At 41.8% G+C, this 17,112-nt stretch overlaps 2 protein-coding genes across 4 annotated transcripts in view; one reads left to right on the forward strand and one right to left on the reverse strand.

The window, feature by feature from the left end:
* The window catches only part of Fam118b (family with sequence similarity 118 member B), a 60,964-nt gene extending 50,325 nt beyond the window's left edge, over nt 1-10,639 (forward strand). For 2 of the 3 annotated variants that reach the window (XM_026404538.2, XM_026404539.2), the window contains 5 exons: nt 2,695-2,922; nt 5,526-5,654; nt 6,867-7,152; nt 9,830-9,889; nt 10,115-10,639. In XM_026404538.2, coding sequence (XP_026260323.1) covers nt 2,695-2,922; nt 5,526-5,654; nt 6,867-7,152; nt 9,830-9,889; nt 10,115-10,128 — 717 coding nt within the window. In that variant the 3' untranslated portion in view covers nt 10,129-10,639. The remainder of the gene's footprint in view (nt 1-2,694; nt 2,923-5,525; nt 5,655-6,866; nt 7,153-9,829; nt 9,890-10,114) is intronic. The other variant, XM_026404540.2, reaches the window with a different exon arrangement.
* A 286-nt stretch (nt 10,640-10,925) lies between these two features.
* Nucleotides 10,926-16,905, reverse strand: Srpra (SRP receptor subunit alpha). Its single transcript, XM_026404537.2, has 14 exons — nt 16,661-16,905; nt 15,999-16,082; nt 15,542-15,705; nt 15,180-15,340; nt 14,771-14,930; nt 14,496-14,649; nt 14,187-14,278; nt 13,966-14,084; nt 13,747-13,833; nt 13,285-13,457; nt 12,978-13,191; nt 12,400-12,563; nt 12,214-12,312; nt 10,926-12,059 (listed from the first exon to the last, which is right to left on the reverse strand). The coding sequence occupies exons 1-14, from the start codon at nt 16,775-16,777 to the stop codon at nt 11,931-11,933; spliced, it is 1,917 nt and encodes a 638-aa protein (XP_026260322.2). The 5' UTR covers nt 16,778-16,905; the 3' UTR covers nt 10,926-11,930.
* Between the last annotated feature and the right edge of the window lie 207 nt (nt 16,906-17,112).

Genomic DNA, 17,112 nt, shown 5'->3' on the forward strand with positions numbered 1-17,112 from the left:
TAATTGATAATTTTATTAGATACTTCCTCCAAATTAGGGAAAGAGTTTAGCTAATTGAAATGTATTATATGAATCTGCTTAGGTGGTTCCATGGACACAGCTCTGAGCATTGCTGTATGAGAAAGATACACAGAGGAAACCAGGAAGGGTAGCAGGACAAATTTGAGGGAAAGCATTAGGAGCTAATCTCTCTCTCTTGCAGCCAAGTGCAATTGACTGTAGTTTAAATGGGAAATATCAGAACCTTTAAGAATTAATTCTTGAGGTAATCATGGTGGTTTGCACTTGTAGTCCCAGCTTCTCAGGAGAGTAAATCAGGAGATCCACTTGAACCCAGGAGTTGAAAGCCAGCCTAGGCAACAGGGCAAGACCCCATCTCAAAAACTCATTCTTGGTTCAGTATTACCTAATGGAATGGTCTTTCAGGAACAGACTAGGGATCAGATATTTGATTCAGCACATACATAGTTACTTTATCATTTCAAATTCCTTTTCTCCTAGGGGTCACTTTGTTCCTTTAAGCTATAAAGCCAGCTTCCCACCTGAAGTTTGTATTCTAGTTCCTCATTAGTACTCAGAGATACAGTTAATTTGTTTTCTGTGATATTGGAGATTTAACCCATGGATGCTTTACCACTGGAGTATATTTCCAGTCCTTTTTGTTCTTTATTTTGATACAGGGGCTCACCAGTTGAACAGGCCAGCCTCAAAACTTGCAATTTTCCCACCTTAGCCTCCCAAGTCTCTGGGATTTCAGGCATGCATCACCATATCCAGCTGTTTAGTCTTTTGTCAGGGAGGGGAGCCACAGGGTACTAGGGATTGAACTCAGGGGCACTCAACCACTGAGTCACATCCCCAGCCCCATTTTCTATTTTTTATTTAGAGACAGAGTCTCACTGAGTTGTTTAGTGTCTCCTGTGCCACTGGGATTACAGGTGTGCACCGCTATGCCTGGCTTCCAGCTGTTTAATATTAACAATTGCAAATTACAATTTTTAGTTGTAAAATTTCATTGTTTTTTTAATACTAATTTTAAAATATACTAGTTTTTTTTTTTTTTTTTTTTTCTGAGGGGAGATACCAGGGATTAAACTCAGGGGTACCCAACCACTGAGCCACATCCCCAGCCCTATTTTGTATTTTCTTTAGAGACAGGATCTCACTGAGTTACTTAGTGTTATTTTTTCTTAGGCTGGCTTTGAACTCCTTATCCTCCTGCCTCAGCCTCTCAAGCCAATGGGATTACAGGCTTGCACCACCTCACTTGGCCTAGGTATTCTTCATAATAAATCTGTGAACAGATTGCTGAGTTAGGCCAGGGGGAAAAAAAAAAAAAACAGGGAGACGTTAAATGTTTTTTCTAACTTCATAAGCAGCCATAAAGAATACCTAGGATTAGGAAAAAGAATACTAAACACATTTTAGTTATATCTTTTAGAGGTTATTCTGTAGGTAAGGGAAGTTTAACAGAGCATCACCTTCCTGTCTGAGACCTAATTAGAGGGTGGTTGGTACTGTGCTTTCTCCTCTGTTCTCCTTTAATCCTGATGTTAAATTCTCATCTCTCTGTGGGGAAAAGAGTGTATTTATACATTGCTGGTGGGACTGCAAATTGGTGTAACCACTCTGGAAAGCAGTGTGGAGATTCCTCAGAAAACCTGGAATGGAACCACCATTTGACCTAGCTATTCCACTCCTCAGTTTATACTGAAAGGACTTTAAAATCAGTATACTACAGTGACACAGCCACATCGATGTTTATAGCAGCTCCATTCACAATAGCTAAACTATGGAATCAACCTAGGTGCCCTTCAACAGTTGAATGCATAAAGAAAATGTGAGATTTATATATATATAAATACACACACACAGTAGAATATTATTCAGCCTTAAAGAAGAATGAAATTATGGCACTGGCTGATAAATGGATAGAGCTAGAGAATATGCTGAGCGAAATAAGCCAATCCCAAAGAACCAACGGCCAAATATTTGCTCTGATATTTGGATGCTATTCACAATGGGAGGGGTGTGGCTAGGGAAAAATAGAGGCACTTTGGATTAGAGAGAGGGGAAGGGAGGGAGCACCAGGGTACAAAGAATAGTAGAATGAACTGGACAAGAATAGTAGAATGAACAGACCTTATGTATGTATATGATTATATGACCAGTATAATCCTATATCATGTATAATCATAAGAATGAGAAGCTATACTCCATTTATGTATTATGTGTCAAAATGCATTCAACTGTCATGTGTAACTAGTTAGAGCAAAATTTAAAAAATACTCATCTCTCAGCATACCTATTTTCATCCTTTTTTTAAAATACATTTTTTAGTTGCAGTTGGACATTTATTTATTTTTTATGTGGTGCTGAGGATTGAACCCAATGCCTCGCACATGCTAGATGAGCGCTCTACTGCTGAGCCACAACTTCAGCTCCCTATTTTCTTCCTTCTGAAAAATGTCTGTTTTACAGCACTTATGTTTATTTGCATAAGATATAATAGTTTTGATCACTTGCTACATGCCAGACATTCTGCTTGGCTTATATCACCCCATTTTCCTGAGTACAACCATACAAGAGAAATTGTTTAAGTACAAAAAGTTCTTAATAAATTTCTTATTACTTTAAAACAAGCAACCTACCAAAACGCCTTGAATTAATTTCTGGTTTCAAATCTCTCCCCAGCGTACCAGTAATGTTCGATCCACATTTTTCAAAGACTGTTTATATGAAGTATTTGATGACTTGGAGTCAAAGATGGAAGATTCTGGAAAACAGCTACTTCAATCAGTTCTCCACCTGATGGAAAATGGAGCCCTAGTTTTAACTACAAATTTTGATAATCTCCTAGAACTATATGCAGCAGACCAAGGAAAACAACTTGAATCCCTTGACCTTACTGATGAAAAAAAGGTAAAAAGCATAAGTGTTTTGAGAATTCATGAGAATTGCTGCTTCCTGATCAGCATATTGGTGTTTATGCAGAGTGAGAAAGGAAGATCTTTATCCTTACTTGTGCTTTTGGAGTTTCTTTGTTTTTGAGATAAAATTAATATATAGTAAAATGCACAGATCTTTAAAGTGTTCAGTTATGAGTTTTGACAGTTTTGCCCAATTTCAAAAGCAAGATTAGAGGAACTTCTTTGAACTGTGAGATCTCTTTAGCACCTGATGGTTTCAAATGTTGTAATATTTATTCAAAGTTCTCTCTTAGGATACATTGTTTATGGTGTCTAAACTACTTTATGATGATTGGAAGAACATTTTTCAGCCAGGTGATAGCTTGAAAGTTGAGGTTCCAACATTTCCGTGGAAACATTAAACTGTCTTTGGAGATGTCTCAGGTTCTGGGGTTGAACCCAGGCCTTGCACATGCTTGCAAGTGTTCTGCCACTGAGCTATATCCCTAGCATTTTTTAAAAAATTGTATTTTGAGAGAGGGTCTTGCATAAATTGCCCAGGCTGGCCTTGAACTTGTTATACTGCTTTAGCCATCCTGAGTAGATGACATTACAAGTGGGCTCCACCACACCATGCTAAGCAGGTCTTTTTTTTTTTTTTTTTTTTTTTGTACCAGGGTTGACTCTGAGGCACTCAACCACTGAGCCACATCCTCAGTGCTATTTTATTTAGAGACAGGGTCTCACTCAGTTGCTTAGCCCCTCACCATTACTGAAGCTGGCTTTGAACTCACAATCCTTGTGCCTGAGCCACTGCGCCCAGCAGCAAGTGTCTTTTTAATGTAATCTATACCATACCTAAACCATCTATCATAATACTTAATGAAGGATGTTGATCTTTGTCAGCAATAACAGAATAAGTGCTGAAAGTCTCATTTGTCCTCCTGTATGGTTTTTGTAATTTTTCTTCAATGCTTTGTTTTCTTCAGGAACCTACCTTTGTGGCCACCTTAGATCCCAGCTAAGAATAATCAATAGACCAGCAATTCACCCATTGGTATCCATTGCCCCTGTGCTGCCTCTCCAGAGTAGTAGCTGTAACACCACTCTTGTGGTTTTGCTGACTGGAAGCTAGGATTTAAGAGGGAATCAAGCTGGGTGTGGTAGTGCATGACTGTAATCCCAGGCAACTCAGGAAGCTGAGGCAGGAGGATCATAAGTTGGAGGCCAGCCTCAGCAACTTGGTGAGATCCTATCTCAAAACAAAAAATAAAAAGGACTGGGGAAATAGCTCAGTGGTAAAACACCCCTGGAATCAACCCCCGGCAGGGAAGAAAAAAAAAAAAAAAAAAAGAAGAATGAAACTGAATTTAGAGAAATGGTGCAATGGAAACTGTTCTTCTATGACTGGAACGTTTTCCTTCTATGCCCTCATGCTTTGTATAGCCAGCTCCTCCTTCATCCATAAGTCTCAACTAAGTTACCTCCCCAGAGAAACCATTTCTGATCATCATCTTTAAATTGTACATTATTTTGGGTCCATTCCCTTGCCCATTTCCTTTATAATACTGACTGTAACTTGTAGTTTTTATCTTGGATGTTCTTTATGTTTTCTGTTTATTTCGTAGGAATAGCAACTCCATTTGGACAGGTATGTGTCAGCCTTTCTTCCCTTCATGACTCAGTACCTGGCACTTAGTAGATAGATGCTGAATAAGTATTTCTTGAATTAAATGATTATATTAAATTCAAAAATTAGTGTCTGGAACAGTTTGTCTACCATTTCTGATATAATCTTCAAAGAGGGCAGTCAATTATTCATGGGCATCAGAAGCATAAGGGCCTTTCCAAAACTAAAGTTATTTACTGTCAGTCTTGGTATTTTCTTCCTAATTTCATCAGTTGTCTTGAGAGGCATTCCTAATTCAGGTTTCTCTGGGGTAACTGATGTGACTCTTTTAGTACTTCTGTATTGTTTTGCAAGAAACTACCCTGAAACTTTGAGACTTAAAATAGCAGTTTATTAATAGTCAATAACCCGTTGAAACTAGGCTCAGTGACTCAGTCGGGTAGTTCTTTGGCTGGTTTTGTGGCTTAGCTGCATTTATCTGGTTGTCAATCTGGACTGCATGGTATATAAGTGGCAAAGAGAAAAATAGGACTAGTTGTGCCAGTACTTTACAAGCCTCTGTTTGTATCATGTTTGCTGTTGTCCCAGTAGCTAACGTAAGCCACGTAGTCACACTAGAGTTATCACAAGCAGGGACTACACAAGGGCTTGGTTGATTTCTTGGGCCCATCAGTGCAGCATTTCTCTGTCGCTCTCATGTTTGTCACTGGTAGAAAGGCCCTGTTATTTCTATAAACGATGACAAATGAATTCTGACTTCTGATTATTACTTTCTAAGAGAAATCAGCAGACTTCCTGCCATCCCTTCTTGACAGTTACACTTGAAATGGAAACAGTCCACATCAGGTTTTGCATTCTTGTCCTGTGATACCATGAAGCTGGAAGGTTATGCCAGAAGTCCTTTCCTCAAAACAGCCTCTTGCCCATTGTGACCTTCAAGCAGGTGCCATTTTGCCACATAGATGAGCTATCTCTGTGTTGTGCAGGTCCTTGAGTGGGCTCAGGAGAAGCGGAAGCTAAGTGTGCTACACATCCATGGGGTCTACACCAACCCTAGTGGCATTGTCCTTCATCCAGCTGGATATCAGAATGTGCTCAGGAACACTGAAGTTATGGTGAGTGGTGCTGATCTTGCTGAACTCAGGAACTCTCCTGGGAACCTCTCTAAATATGGCATAGGTCTTAAAGGGGGAACATTTTCATTAATCAAAAGCTGGGGTCTGGGGATATAGCTCAGTTGATAGAGTACTTGCCTCACATGTGCAAGGCCCTGTGTTCAATACCCAGCACCACAAAAAAAAGCAAAAAAAAAAAAAAGCTGAAAGGTCAAATATCCTTCATATGCCTTTTAGCTTGTGAGTGTGCAAGCCATCCTGGGAAATGGAGAACTTTCCTTCAGATCAGGACAGACTCTTCATTTGTACTTGATAAACAGCCAGCAGATGGTACTTTCATCATTGGCATCATCCTTATATACAAAGAATACACTCATACCTTTCTTCATTGTTCGATTTATTAATAACTGGGCCAAAAATAATTTAGGGAACTTTTTACATACTAGTCGCTATTAGAGCATACAATCCAAAGAGCTTTTTGTTAAAACAGAAATGGCCTAAATTGAATTAAGTACACCCACTTACATTTAAACTTCTTGATGGAAAAAAATTGAAAAATTTTGGCTAGGATGATAAAATGGAGGTTTTCTTTTGTTTATTGATCTTTTAGGGTATAAGTTTTGGGCTTGGTCACATGTACGTTTAAACCAGAAGTACTTCCTGGCCAGTGATATGTAGGGGAATTCATTGGCCCCCAACTCAGTGCTGGCTATCCTTAGGACTAGACCACATAGAATGGTAGTAGATTCCTTACATGGTACAGCCAAAGTAAATCCAGGAAATGTGTTTTCTAATAAGGGATTTATTATTATTATTATTTTATTTACTATTTCTAATAATAAGGGATTTATTATTCCTTGACATCTTCTAAAACTGCATCTACAACTGAAATTTAGTGATTTCTTAAAAAATTATTTGTAACATTTTTAAATTTGTGTATATGTATATTTGTAAATATACACATTACACACAACATTCACACCCTTGTTTATATTCTAAGTAGTCATACTTCTTTGAGCAAATCTGTTGAGGACCCATGGATCAGTTTGTAAAACAAAACAAAAAGGCAAATGGAGTCAAAAAAAATTGAATCTCAGTTAATTGGTCATTGTAGTTGCTAACTAGCAGTAATGAAATGTTGACTTTTTGTTTTAGACATGCCTTGTATCAGGTATTTGGTATGATTAATGTTTTTTTTTCCCCCCCTTTAAGAGAGAGATTCAGAAACTCTATGAAAACAAGTCATTTCTTTTCCTGGGTTGTGGCTGGACTGTGGATGACACCACTTTCCAGGCCCTTTTCCTAGAAGCTGTCAAGCATAAATCTGACTTAGAACATTTCATGCTGGTTCGGAGAGGAGATGTAGATGAGTTCAAGAAACTTCGAGAAAACATGCTCGACAAAGGAATTAAGGTCATCTCCTATGGAAATGACTATGCTGATCTTCCAGAGTATTTCAAGCGACTGACATCTGAGATCGCCACGAGGGGTAGATCAGGTAAGAAGCATTTCGAGACTAAGAAAAGTCTAAGAGTAATAGCCCTTTGGCCTTTTATGTGTTAATGATGGGTAAAATCATTATCAGGATATAGAATGCAGTATCTGATCATACTTCAAAGGGAGGTCAATCTCCAAATTAGACTTAAATGCCATTTAGGTAATAAGAACGTGGACAAAAGGCATACTCTAGCAATTCAGTATAAATGTAGGAGGAACAAGAAACATGTAAAAATGTTCAGCCTTACTAGTTCTCAATGAAATGCAATTAGAATTTAGATTTCAAGGGCTAGGGTCATTGCTCAGTGGTTAAGAGTGCTCGCCTGTCATGTGCGGGATCCTGGGTTTGATCCCCAGCACCACATAAAAACTTATCTACAACTAAAAAATATATTTTAAAAAAAAATAATTTAGATTTCAAAACTGAGAAAGATTACTCAGTTTTGGCTAAGGGTATGGGGAAAGAAATTTTTTCTTGAAGTGTTTGTATAGTGTTTGGTGGTGAAAGGAAGGTAAAGTTTGTTTTTTTTTTTTTTTTTTTTTTTTTGTGTGTGTGTGTGTGGTACTGGAGATTGAACCCAGAACCTCAGTACTCTTACCACTGTGCAAATTGCCAGCCTCCCCCTCCCCCCCCTTTTTTTTTTTTCATTTTAATTTGAGGCAAGGTCTCATTAAGTTGCCTAGGATGGCCTCAAACTTGGAATCCTCCTGCCTTAGCCTCTAGCACAGCTTTTATGAAAATGAATGTAATGTGTATCAAAAATGGCAAAAATCTTTGATCCTAAGAAAATAATTGGATAATTGCACCATCACATGTACATGTGAGAACATAATCTGTGTTGTATATGTAATGGCAAAAAATTGGAAAACACCAAAGTGTCCTGTCCTCATGAGTAGGAAACTCTCTATATAGATACCCCAACATTTATTTAATTGATGAAATACAATGAAGCTATAAAAGAGAAAAATGAAATTCTGCTAAGGTGATGTCAGACAATGAGTAGAGGGGAAAACAGCAGGTATAATTGCCACTTTATCAGTCCCATTCATGGAAAATTGTAGGTGTAGTGTGTGTGTGTATGTGTGTGTGTGTATGTAGGAATATCTAGAATGGTCTTTTGGTGTTTAATTAAATGGTCATTTTCATGAGTTTTTTGTTTTTGTGTTAGCATTTTCTATTGCGACTATGATTTTAAACAGCCTGGAACCACTATATGACCCAGCTATCCACTCCTCAGTATTTATCCTAAAGAATTAGTCGTCATACTACACTGATATATGTATATACATATTTATAGCAGCACAGTTCAATATCGCCAAACTATGGAACCAACTTAGGTGTCCCATTAACAGATGAATAGATAAATACTGCTATATTGCCTTCCAAGATGGGATCCCATACCAATTTTTACATTTCAGTGCCGTGTGTGTATGTGTATATATATATTATGTATTTCTGATTATTTTCTTCTATGTGTTTTTTTTTTTGAAACTTTTGACCACTATTTTTTTTTAAGAGAGAGAGAGAATTTTTTAATATTTATTTTTTAGTTTTCGGTGGACACAACATCTTTCTTTGTATGTGGTGCTGAGGATCGAACCCGGGCCACACGCACACAAGGCGAGCGCGCTACTGGTTGAGCCACATCCCCAGCCCCCCTTGTGTGTTGTTTTTTAATTTTTCCTAAGCCAGGCACAGTGGCACACATGTAATCCTAGCTACTCAGGAGACTTGAGGCAGGAAGGTTTAAAGTTGAAGGCCAGCCTGGGCAATTTAGTGAAAACTGTCTCAAAAAAGTAAAAAGGACTAGGGATGTGACCCAGTGATAGAGTGCTCCTGGGTTTAACCCCCAGTACTTCAAATAAATAAATAAGCAAGCAAACTAACTTTCTTATACCATTTTCTATCCCAATGCTGTGCAGTAGAATTTCCTGCCATCATAGCGTAGAGTCTTCATTGTGCAGTGCCAGTGTCATAAGCCACAGATAGTTATTGAACACTTGAAATGTAGCTGTTGAGGAAGAGAATTTTTAATTTATTTGGACACTAAATAACTGTATGTGGCTAAATGTTACCATATCAGGCAATGACAATACAGATCTAACCCATTTTCTGTTGTGGCAAATAATTGGCTACTTTTTTACCCTTGTACTAGGTTGAATTTTTTCACTCACATGCTCCCCATCATCAGAATTTTGCCTAAATTTGGTTTAAAAAAAAAAATACTTAGGCAAAGTCTCTATGTAAATGTCTCATTTACAAGCAGTTTGGTACACTAAGGAAATTCATTGCTTGTTTAATGCAACAGCCTGAAGACCAACCCAATTTATTCTCCTATCTCATCTTCTGTTGCATTTTTAAATGCCATAATTTTTACTCATACGTGTACCCTTAGCTCCCTTTAGTTGTTTCTCTCTCCCCAGTTTCCACTTGTGGTACCAGGGATTGAATCCACGAGTGATGTTTTCACTGACCTACATCCCAGTCCTTTTTATTTTTGACACAGGGGCTCCCTAAATTGACAAGGCTGACTTGGAACTTGTGATCCTCCGCCTCAGCCTTCCGAATAGCTGGGATTACAGGTGTGCACCACCATGCCCAACCTTTTAGTTTCCTTTTTGCTATTAATAGTTAATAGCAAACATTTCAGTCTAGTCTGACACTTATTTCTCTTTAGCAGGAATGGTGAGAGAAGGCCAGCTAAATGGCTCATCTGCAGCACACAGTGAAATAAGAGGTATGCTATTTCCCATTTGTCACAATGTCAGAAAAGTTTCCTAAAACTTAGTTGAGACTGGAGAATGATTTACCTCTCCACTAGAATTTTACCATTCCCTATCTAGTCTATTATAAGATTCCTAGACTCTCTAGGGCTTGCCTTTAAGGTAAGGACTCATTGAAATATCTGCCGCTTTCCACCTGTTTTGTGAAACTTCATTTCATTCTTTTTCTTTCTTCACAGGTTGTAGTACATGAGCGAGCTAGAGGAATCACCACCAAGCTGTAAGGCCCTAGTGTGGACAGTGTCTAACAAGCAAATTTAGAAGAACTCAACACAGCTCCCAGAAGCACCAATACCCAGAGGTTGAAATTTGGGGCAGAGTAGCGGGGGGAGATGTTCCAACTTTTCCTTTATGCTGGCTGGTTCATGATATTCTGCTACCTGTTCCAGTTCAAGAACACCTGAGTAACAACGGGACCCAAATGCAGCCCCCTCACTACACCCACCCAAGGCTGGACATGCTTGCGTCCACACAGCAGACCAATGTTGATACCTCCACTGACTGTGGCTATAGCCCTGCATGAAGGACTTGGGGAGCTAGAAGTCATGGAGTCAATGGGGCTCTTGTTGCAGTTTTGTACTCTATTGGTTTTTCAACTAAGCTTAATGGCTTTTTTAAAACATGACTTGAAGCTCTAGTTTTCTAGATCTTTTACAGTGTACAGTATTTTACTTACTGAGCTGTATTAAAAGCTTGTTCATTTACCTGCCAGGGCCCTGGCTCTACTTTGACAGTCGTAGAAATCTCTTAACTTGCACCAAGGTACTATAAGAAGCCTAATTTTTATAACACAACTTAAATTTTCAAAGTTCTGTTCTTTCACCTTGGGATGGGGTGATATATTCCTAGGATGACACCTTACTTACCTGATTCCTAGGAGCAGCCTCAGCTCCTACTTTATTGCCCTTCTTGCTGTAAGTCCCAGAACTAGATAGTGTGATTTGGGATTTTAATTTGGAATCCTATATAAAATAACTTTAAGACCTAAGAGCCAGTTTATTTATGAAATTTATTTTCTTATATAAATTATGTATTTCTCTGGGCAGACAGCCTTCACCTTATTGCACTAATAGCACATCTGTAATACCAAGCTACAGGACAAGTCTTAACAAGAGGTTTGTTTTCTTCAACGTAGCACTTGTCTACCAGGCACTGTAGAAGACAGGAATGAAAAAGAAGCCAGGACCTGCTCAGGAGGTGAAGGGTTGGGCTGGGCAGGGGGCAACGGATACCCTTCTGATAATTGCTTTTCTCCCAGGAAGGGGAACATGCAAGGCTTACACATGGATTCCAGGACTAGGGGAAGAGTCAGAAGGCTGAGAAGCCCAATGCAACACTGCAGCTCAGTTCCCTGTGTTTGAGGGAAACAGGGACTCACCTTTCACTCATTTTGTAACAAATCACTCTGGCCAAGGTGATGCTTTGGAGAAAATACAGTATAGGGGTCATCAGATTTTGAATTAGCAGCAATTAAGAACAGGCCACGTACTGCCACAGTGAAGTGGATGTCATCCTGGCACCAGGGACCTGAAAGCTGTGTATCCTAGGAGAAGGTGCTGTTTAAGACCCAAAGCTGGCTCTAGAAGAACCTAATGGAGCTGGGACCTCAAACTGCTCCTTAGGCTCAGATGGCTCTATGACCATACTAGTTCACAAAGTTCTTATGTTGGGTCTTCCAACCATTGGTCAAAGCTGTAATGAGACTGAGTCTATAGGCAGAGTGAAGGGGATGCCTGAGTAGGAAGAGGGAGGCTCAAGGGGGGAAAGGGAAGGTCAGTGGGCAGTGACTGAAACATGATTAGGTCCTCCTTGCAGATGGAGGCTGGGCTGACAAGGAAGTGGGGTTGGAAGGAGCTGCAAGCTCCTAGAGCTCCCTCACTCTGCCTTTGTACTATACTGAAGACAAGTTGCTCACATACTCTAAAGCACATTCTTGATAACAGGAGTAGGGGTTTGTGGGGGAAAGCGGCAATTTGGTATTAGGCAAGAGCCACATTAAGCCTTCATGAGGGCAGCCACCACAGCCTTGGCATTGAGACTGCGGAGATCACAGTAGGTCTGGCCAGTGCCCACAAAGACGATGGGTTTGCTTGTGATGTATGTCATAGAAATAGCAGCTCCCACCTGAGGAGAAAGGGAACAACCAATTAACTCAAGTCCCCTTTTCACTCACCCTCAGTAATGGAGCTTTTTTTAACATCCTTAAAGCCTCAGCTCCCTTGTGAAGGAAGTCCATTCCTCCCTCCTTTCTCACTGTCTTGTTTTTTTTCACACTTACCTTGTCATCAATGGTGTCAAATTTGGTAAGGACAATGCCATCAATGAGCCGAGGTGTTTGAGCCATAGAATGGTCAGCCAAGGCTCTATTGAATTTGACCTGCAAAGGGAAAATATGATAGAAGTATAAGAACCATCTGATTTGCCAAAGTTTAAGTTGTAAAGGGAACTAGGCCCAAGCCCTCACCAGCTGGTCCACGGCTTCATTGCCTACTAAGGCCTCCCCCACAAACAGCACCAAGTCAGGCGTATTGACAGTAATGAGTTTGGCCAGGGCAGTCATCAGGGGAGCATTGTCTTGCATGCGGCCAGCCGTGTCCACCAGTACCACATCAAAGCCTTGGTTACGTGCTAGAGAAAGAAAAAGTGGTCAACTCAAACACTTGTCACTCATGCTTCTGCCAACTTCCTCCCAAGAAGTCCTAGTCTGGTTGTTAAGACCTGTTTACTTACTCAGGCTCTGGATTCAGTTACAAGGTAATGTGAGGAACATATCCATGCTTGGCCACCACCAAAAACATTTAAAGAAAGGACAGCAATCGGATAAAAGTGAGCAAATTCAAGTTTCTTTGGTTAGGATGTATGAGCTCTATCTCCAACTATACACATTACCCTAAAGCAAAGCACCACAAGTAACTAATTCTGACTTTTCTGTTACTCAGCAGTGAAGTCTGTAATAGCAGAAGGCTGATCCTCTGGGCAAATTTCAAGAGTGCCCAAGGATAAAAGAACCCCCAACAAGCCCACGCTTTCTGTGCACTTTACCAAAGGCAATGGCTTCCATGGCAATACCAGCAGCATCCTTGCCATAGCCCTTTTCAAATAACTGCACCATCGTGCGACCACCATGCTTTTCTGGGGGATGTAGGGCAGTCAGACGCCGGGTATGTGTTCTCAGCTGCTCCACAGCCCCAGCACGAAATGTGTCACAGGCAGCAATGAGAACACTGAAGCCATTCTCTAACAGCCAGAAGGATATCTGTGCAAAAGAGTTAAGAAACCTGTCACCTAGAACATGGTTCTAAAACAGAGTAAAGAAGTTATCAATGACAGCCTGGGAAACTGCACTGACCTTGGCAAGATTAGTAGACTTCCCCACTCCATTAACACCACAGAAGGTGACAACATAAGGGCGCTGGCGACGCTGGGCATCCATGATATCCCGGAGCATGTCTACTCGACGCTGCGGCTGCAGAATCTGCACCAGAGACTCCTGTAGAGCTTGCTTGACTGTGGAAGTCACCGCTGAAAAGGAAGCAGTAGGGAACTCAGCATGAGACCCAAAGAATGTACTAAAAAATGCCCAACACCTTTCTGAGCTAGCAGACCAGAACCATAAACTAGGATCTAGTCATAGAATTTCAATCTATGCTGATCTAAGCACTTTGTAAGTATTAACTCATTTACCTTCCTAAAAACTCTAGGCTATATAATAAAGTTTAGAAGACAAGGAACTTGTTAAGTCATAAGAATGGAGGTCTGTGTGTTTAACCTCTCAGTAAGCACAGGCACATTTTAACATGGAGATACTTACTGCTGAATGTCCCCATCACCTTCCCTTCTAACTTGTTGGCAACAGATTCACAGAGCTGGACGGCAATGTCTGCAGCCACATTCTTAGCTGTGAAGAGATGGGGACAGGTGTGAGTTCTGTGTCAACAGTGATTGATCCTTGTGGCACCACTTAGAAACTGTGTTCTGCTTCCTGCCAGCTCTACTCCATGAATGAATCAGTCTAGACCTCAGAACTTACCAATGAGATGATCACGCATCTTGTCCAGCACAGATTCCATGTCTTCACGACTCAAGCTCTTGGAACCCACAAGGCCCTTCAGCATCCCAAACATGCCACCCAGAGTTCCCTTGGTAGCACTGCAGGCACAAGAGATCAAATACACATAAAGCCGCAGGCAGAAGTTATGGTCTATTAGTTGTGCAGCCAAATATACCTCTCCCCACCTGAAATCCCCCTACCTAGGTTTGGTGGAGTTTTGAGCGGCCCCTTCATCATCTGAGCTGCTGCAATCCAGGTCCTGAAGCTGCCCCCCAGGCCCAGTCCCTCGAATCTGGAGGATGTGGGGAAAGGAAGGAGGTGGGATCAGGAACACTACAGGCTCTGAGGGATAAGAGCCAAGGATTTACCCTATCAACACTGCTATCTCCAGTCTGGGTAGGCTCCAAATATAATTCATCCCCTCACTCAAATTCAAATATTGCCTTCCTAGTCTCTTCTTCCTAATTTCTAATTAATGGTGAACTTCATACGGGTCTGTTTCCTCTTACCAAGTTGATGTCCTCAGACAGGGCAGCCTCTGGAGTTCCATTGGTGGTAGGAGTGCTATAATCCAAGACTTCCTTGTTAGCACAGCCACCTAGTTCCCACACCCGGGGGGCTTTTTTGCCCTTCTCTTTGGGAGCATCTGACTTCATGGACTTGCTGCAAAGGGTCATGGAACAAAGGGTTATGGTGGAGAACCAAGAAAGAACATAAGCCAGAGATGCAACTCCCTTGCCCCAATGTCCATGTATTTAGAACTGGTGCCAGTCAGAATGCTCACCTGGATTTGTCCATACCCCTCCCATGCTTCTGAATGAACTCTTCTCTCTTCCTGCGTATCAGCTCCTCTTTAGAAAGTTCTACTCCATTCTCGGCCCCCGCTGAGAGACCTGACTTTTCTGCAGGGGCTGCTTTGCTGGTAGCCAAAAGGCCATCAGAACCTGTTGGGAGAAGTCTCATTGGAGATTAAAAAAAAAAAAAAAAAGACCAAATCCCACCCAAATAGACAAAGTCTTCCAAATCTTTAAGAGGACATTTGGACCAGACATCTTGGGAATCATCAGGGGATGATAGGGTGGTGAATATATTGAGTGTCTGGGAGGCAAAGAAAAAAGAAAGGAACACCTCAGTCCTTAGTGCCACGTTAGACACCTTTCATGTCTCAGTGTGTCCAAGGGGCTTAAAATTACCTTCCTTCTTGGTCCCCTTTTTTTTGCTGTTCTTTGCTTTTTCCTTGGGCTTTTCCCCCCGTGTTTCAATCATGGATCTTACAGGTTTCTTAGCCTTTTCAGAATCTTCATATTTCTTCATGGTAGTGGGAGCGCGGATCTTACTGCTCTCCTCAGCTTCGCTAAAGAGAGAAGAATGGTTGATCTTTCAACTTCATGGAGAAGGAAAATAAAATCCAGAGAGAAGACATCATACCAAAAATCAAAACTAGGTAGCAAATTATAAGTGGCTTTTAACACACAATTTACTACCCTTGAAACACTGTTAGGATGGGACTCATCAAAGCAAAGAAGCTGATTTTGGACAAAGGAGGCCTTCTCACCGAAGAAGCCGCAGGAAGTCATTTTGGAAATCAAAAGTGCCATTCAACAGACTTAAAGCACTTTGCTGTTGGATCTCTGTGCGGTACTTGTCGCGAAACAGCCGGTGCACATCATCTATCAATTTGTCTACATACGTCAGTGTTAGAATCTTCTGAAAACCAACCTGTTTAGAGGAGAAAACAGAGCCCACAGATCTGCTTACATGCCAGACCAGAATGGAGGGAAGCCAACCCAACCCAGGCCTCCAGAGATAGGCTCAGCTACCTGGCAGGTTTCCCTATCCTGAGAGGCAGCCAAGCTCACTGGCCCAGACGTTGCTTCCTTTCCCCTTTTCACTTTCCTAGTTTTCTTAGTTACTTCATCACATATACTGGGTACAATGAATCAGAGTTCTCTTTAATAATGAGGACTATGTTCAAAATGTAATCACCGTCTCTCTAAAATATCCCCACTTACCACAAACACCAGCTCAAACTGGTTGTCCAGTTTATACTTGAGTGTGAGGGCTTCATGGGTGAAGGAGTTGTTACCTCCCCGCTCCTAGAAAAAGAGTATGTCTCAGGGTTCAGGCTATCCCCACAGAACACAGACTTGGTCACCTACAAGATTACCTTTGGAAAAGAATGAGACGTCCCCGCAAAGTCAAACCTATCCTGAGGGCAAGAGGATGCTGGGGCATTTCCAGAATCCCAACAGTAAGAAAGAGTTGAGAGGGGAGGCAAGACACATGGAAACCAGAAGGGAAATCTATAAACAATCAGATCTACTAACAGCTGTGCACCATTTACAGTTTATTAAAGGTATACACACTCATCCATAATTTCACCCAGCCTCCAAATAACAGAAAACCAAGGTGCTACTGGTGAGCGGAGAGAGCGGATATATTCCTAAGAGGAGCCAAAATCCGGCTTAGAGTCCCATTATTAGAGGCGGGGGTTGTCGCAAAGTTGCGAGGTAGTCTGAAGGGGCAGTAGAGAGTCCGGGTGACCCGTGAGTGGCCAGTTTAGGGTGGGTGGCCGGGAGTAGGGGGAGGGAGGCGCGGGATGAACAGTTGAAGGGAGACCATAGATGGGGTCAGTGAGAAAGAGACCAGAGTTCTGATCCCGCGGGGGTGGTACCTGCAGCAGCACGGAACGAATCAACGCGTTAACGGGCCCGGTGCATGAGTCGCTCACGCCCTGGAAGCACCAGAGCACGAGGCCGCCCTTGGAGAAAATGGTGAAGAAGTCGAGCATGGCGGCAGCTGGAGAGGAGCTGGGGCCGGCACCGGGAACTCGGCCGCTATCGCCGCCGCTTCCTGCTGCGCCAAACGCTGGACACGTCACACCAGCGGTCCCGGAAACCGGCTTAATGCACTTCCGTTTTGAGAGTCTGGGTTTCCTCCCCGTGTCCTCCGAGGACGCGTAGGACTGACGTATAAGCAAGACAGGCCAATGGTGGGTTGGGACGAGCATAGGCGGGGCTCCTGGGGTGGTCACGGGGAGGTGGCTGCCTATAGCGTGGAGGGGTGGGGCCTAGGAGTACTGCTAACCAATGGGCGCTCTGTTCTGAATGCCCGTCGGCGCGGGGC

Source organism: Urocitellus parryii, chromosome 4, assembly GCF_045843805.1.
Source record: "Urocitellus parryii isolate mUroPar1 chromosome 4, mUroPar1.hap1, whole genome shotgun sequence".
Classification (NCBI taxonomy): Eukaryota; Metazoa; Chordata; class Mammalia; order Rodentia; family Sciuridae; genus Urocitellus; species Urocitellus parryii.

What these genes read in the sequence shown, in the direction of transcription:
- Srpra (XM_026404537.2), bottom strand. Translation starts at nt 16,777, where the DNA reads ATGCTCGACTTCTTCACCATTTTCTCCAAGGGCGGCCTCGTGCTCTGG. An exon ending in GACTTCCTGCGGCTTCTTCG is followed by an intron (nt 15,341 to 15,541) that starts GTGAGAAGGCCT and finishes TTCTCTCTTTAG; the next exon opens with CGAAGCTGAGGAGAGCAGTA. An exon ending in AGGGGTATGGACAAATCCAG is followed by an intron (nt 14,650 to 14,770) that starts GTGAGCATTCTG and finishes GACCCTTTGCAG; the next exon opens with CAAGTCCATGAAGTCAGATG.